Source organism: Psammomys obesus, unplaced genomic scaffold (assembly GCF_907164565.1).
Source record: "Psammomys obesus unplaced genomic scaffold, mPsaObe1.curated_primary_1811, whole genome shotgun sequence".
Taxonomy (NCBI): Eukaryota; Metazoa; Chordata; class Mammalia; order Rodentia; family Muridae; genus Psammomys; species Psammomys obesus.
In genome coordinates this window covers 465,948-471,947 of record NW_026595981.1, presented here as the reverse complement: position 1 = coordinate 471,947, position 6,000 = coordinate 465,948, and the positions used below count along the sequence as shown (strand labels likewise).

General features: G+C 50.2%; 1 protein-coding gene across 2 annotated transcripts in view; it reads left to right on the top strand.

Moving 5' to 3' along the window:
- Positions 1–829: 829 nt before the first annotated feature.
- The window catches only part of Rap1gap2 (RAP1 GTPase activating protein 2), a 211,341-nt gene continuing 206,170 nt past the window's right edge, over positions 830–6,000 (top strand). Inside the window, exon 1 of one of the 2 annotated variants that reach the window (XM_055619473.1) lies at positions 830–879. In XM_055619473.1, coding sequence (XP_055475448.1) covers positions 830–879 — 50 coding nt within the window. The remainder of the gene's footprint in view (positions 880–6,000) is intronic. The other variant, XM_055619478.1, reaches the window with a different exon arrangement.

Sequence of the window (6,000 nt, the reverse complement as noted above, 5' to 3'; positions counted from 1 at the left end):
CTGCCAAGAGTTTGAGGACAGCCTGGTCTATATAACAAGACACCATCTCAGAAAAACAAAACAAGGGCACTTTGTCCTAATATGGGAAGCTGGTGAATGGAGAAGGCTGAGCGTGTAACCACTGTAAGCATTCCCTCCTCTTCCTCTTCCTCTTCCTCTTTGATGGGGTGGGCTTTCTTCCTTTACAGGTCTTTGTCTGGCTATGTAGGTGAAGATGACCTTGAACTCCTGACCTTTCTGCCTCTACCTCCTGAGCCCTGGAATTACAGGAAAAAACCTACAGTTCCCGGCTCTACAGACATTTCTAGCTGAGCTCGTTTAAACCGGCTATAGGTTGCCCCTAGCTTCTGATCCGGTCATCAGAAGGGCTAGTCTCTGCTGTTCTCCCAAAGAATCTGGGGTGGATAGGAGGCTGACTGGGTGGGGCTGGCCTAGGTGGCAGGGACTAGGCTGAGGCCATCATGCTGTTTCAGTTACTGCGGTATTATGATACCTTAATCGTTCGCGGGGCACATCCGCTTTTATTTTCGGCTTTTAAGAGAATTTAGGGTTTATGCTTAATGTTTATGGTTAAGTAGAACAAACTGTTTAAAGCGGAAAAGCACGGCGGGGCTAACGGTCTCTGAGAACCCAGACATTGGGCAGGGTGAGGCCGCGGGGTGGTCCGCTAGCTGCTGCAGAGAAGTGCGGTGACCCTGAGGGCGGGGCGCACGCCGGGCCGGAGCCTGAGCGCCGCGCTCCCGCGCCGTCCCGCGGCAGCCAGCGCGCTGGGCACCGGCCTGCTGCGGCTGGAGCCGCCTCCGCAGCGCAGGGAGCGGCGGGGCGCGGCATGGCGGGCCGCCGGGCGCCGGGGGAGAAGCGCTGGCAGCTGGTGCGCTGGTGAGTGGGCTGCGCCAGGCCCGGGAGCGGGGACGCGGCCCAAAGTTTCTTCCGGTTGACAGAGCGCTGGGCTGCCAGCTCAGAGCCGCTCTGCGGCCCCGGCAGCAGCCTCCGAGGTGCGCTTAGAGACGGCCCGGAACCCATGTCCCCAGCATCCCACCGTCAGGATGCTCGGGGATGACGGAGGAACACTGTCCCTGGCTTGCGGGGTCTTAGAGTGCAGGTCAGCCCACGCCGCAGCAGGAGGACTTCAAGATCCAAAGGAATGTCAGACCCTGGCTGTCACTCCGCGGGGCCACGGTCCCTTCCACAGGCACATGGGGGGGGGGGTTCCCTTTCACCGCGCTTCTTCCCTTTGAACCGTGAGGGGACCCGCCTCCCTCCAGTCCTTCTTCTTGAGCTGGAGTCTACAACCTGAGTCCCAAGAAGGCCCCACCCTTCTGTTCAAACCACCACAAGGGTCACCGGGCTGAGCCCTTTCGGGACCAGGGCTCAGAGGCGTAGGCTTAGGAGGTCTGGGAAAGGGAAGGGGTTCTTCTGCAGCCCTCAGCCAGTCGGTGTCAGGTTACCAGAGGGCAGGCTGGGAGGGCTCTCCGAGGTGCTGCGCCCAGTCACCTGAGCCCGGTGGCCCTGGGAACTATGTCTCTTGCATCTTCATGTCTGAATGCTCAGGGCTGCCAAGGGCCAGGCCTCTGTTTGGTAGGACTGGTTCTAAGTGTCGGTACAATGAGACTTCCCACGGCTCTGCAGTAATCAGAACTCAGGTGTTGCACTGACTCAATTATTTTTCACAGTGACTAATACACAGAGGGAGAGGGTAGCACACCTGTTTTGCAGATGAGAAAAGTCAGACAGGGAAAATGAGTAGTTAAGGTGACACAGTAAACACTTGCTGAAGTGAGGATTCGAACTTGGGTCTTGCTTAAGTGTTTCTTCTTCTTCTTCTTCTTCTTCTTCTTCTTCTTCTTCTTCTTCTTCTTCTTCTTCTTCTTCTTCTTCTTCTTCCTCCTCCTCCTCCTCCTCCTCCTCCTCCTCCTCCTCCTCCTCCTCCTCTTTCTTCTTTCTTCTTCTTCGGTTTTTCCAGACAGGGTTTCTCTGTGTAGCCTTGACTGTCCTGAACTCTTGTTGTAGACCAGACTGTCCTTGAACTCACAGAGATCCACCTACCTCTGCCTCCTGAATGCTGGGAATACAGACATGGGCCACTGAGGCTGGCCTTGTTTTCTCTTCCTCTTTTTGTTCAGTTTTGGACTGTCCCACCACCTCTGGCCAGCACTCAAGTTCACATCGTCAGGGGAAGGACAGATGGCTCAAACCCACCTGTGACTACAGCCCCAGGGCATCTGACACCCTCTTCTGACCTCCTTGGGAATCTGTACCTCTCTCTCTCTCTCTCTCTCTCTCTCTCACACACACACACATCAAGCAACACGACCAACAACGCTTGTGAGGTTGCTACTGACATAACAGAAATTATTATTATTATTATTATTATTATTATTATTATTATTATACTTGTTTGTTGTGTGTGAGTGTACACACCCTGAGACACACTGTGGAGGTCAGAGGACAACTCTCAGCAGTCTCTTCTCTCCATCACGTTGGTCTTGGTGACAGAATTCAGGCCTTCAGGCTTGGTGGCAAGTGCCTTTACCTGCTGAAACATCTCACCTGCCCAAAAATTATTGTTTTGTTTTTAAAGATAATTTATTTAATTTTATTTTATGTGCATTGGTGTGAGGGTGTCAGGCCACCCGGAACTGGAGGTACAGACAGTTGTGAGCTGTCATGTGGGTGCTGGGAGTTGAACCTGGGTCCTTTGGAAAAACAGACAGTGCTCTTAACCACTGAGACATCTCTCCAGCCCCCAAATTGTTGTTATTATTGTCACTCTTGTTTTTCTCATTTATTCATTGTATGTGTGTGTGCACAATTGTGCATTTGAGAATGAATGCAGGGACAGCTTCTGATATTGTTTCTCAGGCACTGCTCACCTTTTAAAATAAAAAAAAAAGATTCATTATTTATTTTACGTATATGAGTGCTCTTTCTGCATGTACACCTGGATGCCAGGAGAGGACATCAGGTCCAGTACAGATGGTTGTGAGCCACCATGTGGGTGCTGGGAATCAAACCTGGGGCCTCTGGAAGAACAAACAATGCTTTTAACCACTGAGCCATCTCTCCAGCCCGCTCACCTTCCTTTTTAAAATAATTTTTAGATTTATATATTTTTATTTTGTGTGTGGGTGTCTTGCCTGAATGTATGTCTAAGTACCATGTGCATGCCTGAGGCTCACAGAGACTAGAAGAGGGTGTTGGACCCCGACAATGGAGTTATAGACAGTTGTGAGGAGCCATGTAAATACTGGGAATTGAACCCCGATCTTTGGAAGAGCAGCCACAGCGCTTAACCTCTGTACAGTCTCTGCGGGCCCTTACCCTGGTTTTGACACAGGGTAGCTACCTAAGTGGGCTAACCTGGTAGACCAGCAGGCCTCAGGACTCATCTGTTTCCACCTTCCCAGAGCTGGGGTTAGAAACACTCTTGGCTTTTCGATGTGGGTTCCGGGCATCAAAGTGAAGTTTGGCAAGCACTTTGAGTTAGCTTCCCAGCTGGAGACAGTGTTTGTTGAAGCTCAGGCTGGCCCACGACTCAATAGACAGCTGAGGCTGTTCTTGAACTCCTGATCTTCTTGACTCTGTCTAGGCTGTCCTTGAACCCCCAAGGGCTCAAAAAAGCATCCTGCTTCAGCCTCCTCAGTCGCTGAGATTACAAGAGTGTGCCACTGTGCCTTGCTTTCTTTTCTCTTTCTCGCCGGTATCCTTTGCAACACAAAGCACGAACACACACACACACACACACACACACACACACACACACACACCAATATTGACATCTTCTTCATTCACCACCCTTTATTTTTTAACAGCGTCTCTCATGAAAACTGGAGCTCATCTATTGGCGAACTCCAGAGATCCCGTCTACCTCCCCAGCTTAGCCTTTTCACATGGATCCGCACTGAGGTCCTCACATCCCTGTGCAGGCATGTTACTGACTTAACCAATCCCCCCAGTCCCCAAGGCTATACATTTTGATGCTGCCCAGTTTATTAATTTCCTTCAGCTTTCAGTGTCATTAATAAGAAAATATCATGAAGATGTGTGGTTTTTGATTGTATGTTTTGTTTTGAGAAAAGCTCTCACTGTGTAGCCCAAGCTGTCCTGGAACTTGCTAGGTAGATCTGGCTGGCCTTGAACTCACAATGATCTGCTTGCCTCTGCCTCCAGAACGCTGGTATTAAAGGCATGAGCCACCACGGCTTTTTTTGAAACAAGGTTCGTTTAACGTTTTTTATGTGTACGAATGATTTGCCTACATGTATATATTTGCACCTAGTCAGAAGTGGGGGTCAAATCCCTGAGCCAGACTTACATATGATTGAGTCACCACGTGGGTGCTGGGCATCAGATCTGGGCTCCTCGAGAGCAACCAGTGCTCTGAACTGCTGAATCATGTCTCTAGCCCAGATTTTCCTCCTCTATGTCCCTTGTCCTGGGAATAAGGGTGTGTGGCACCTGCTGGGCTCAAGGTCATGAAGCCTCTTGTTTCTTAAGGGTTTTACAGTGGTAGCCTACACATATGGCTTTGGTCTTTTTTTTTTTTAAATTAATTTATTTTTTATTAATTACAGCTATTCACTTTGTATCCCAGCTGTTGCCCACTCCCTCATTCCCTCCTAACCCACCCTCCTTCCCTCATCTCCTCCCATGCCCCTCCCTAAGTCCACTGATAGGGGAAGTCCTCCCCCCTTCCATCTGACCCTAGCCTATCAGGTCCCATCAGGACTGGCTGCATTGTCTTCCTCTGTGGCCTGCCAAGGCTGCTCCCCACTTGGGGGAGGTGATCAAATAACCAGCCACTGAGTTTATGTCAGAGGCAGTCCCTGTTCCCCTTACTAGGGAACCCACTTGGACACTGAACTGCCATGGGCTACATCTGTGCAGGGGTTCTAGGTTATCTCCATGCATGACCCTTGGCTGGAGTATCGGTCTCAGAAAAGACACCTGTACCCAGATTTTTTTGCTTCTGTTGCTCTCCTTGTGGAGTTCCTGTCCCCTCCAAGTCTTACTATCTCCCCCTTCTTTCATAAGATTCCCTGCACTCTGCCCAGAGTGGCTTTTTGAATTAAAATTTGTGTCTGTAGCCAGGTGCGGTGGCGCCCGCCTGTAATCCCAGCTCTCAGTGAGGCAGAGGTGGGCAGATCTGTGTGAGCTGGAGGCCAGCCTGGTGTACAAAACTACACAGAGAAACCCTGTCTCAAAACAAAACCAAACAAAACCAAAACAAAAAGAAAGAAAAACAAAATTGTGTCTGTGTGGACTGGGGTGGAAGGAGACCCATGCTGCCTGGAAGGTACAGGATGCATTACGGACAGCGTTGTTGAGATTGCTGTGGGATCACATTTATGAAGGAGGAGAGAGTGGAGCTGGGCTCCAGCAAGAGAAGCAGGTGGCAGCCACAGGGCTCAAGTGCCCCGCCAGATTTATGTCTGCTTTGAACAATGGGAGTCACTGCATGTTCTTGAGCTTGAAGTTTTTGGGTGTAGTGCTGGGGATCACGCTTGTAGAAGCCAAGAATGTTCTGTAGAGCCCTCAGCAATACGGCTGTGAGGGACAGGGAACTCTCTTCTCTCTCTAGACCAGGCTGGCCTTGAACTCACAGAGATCTGGTGGTTGTTGGTGGTGTGAGCCTTTAATCCCAGCACTGGAAACAAGGAACTTTCTAACTTACACTAGCAACTCTGCTGTTTAACAGAATGTTTACCCAAGGACAATGCTCCTGTGGAGGTCAGAGGACAGCTTCAGGAGTCAGTCTTCACCTTCCAGCTGGGTCTTTCTTGTTTTTATTGCTACGTTGTGCTAAGTTCTCCAGGCTACCTGGCCCATGAAATGCCAGCTAATTGTCTGGTTCTTGCTTTCCTTCTCGAGGTAGGGGTACCAGATTGAACTATGGATGTCTGGTTGTGTGGCTAGAGCATTTTCCTGCTGAACCATCTCCCAGACCTGAGTTGTAATTATCTTATTTATAAGAGAAAACAAAACAAAATCCCAAATCCA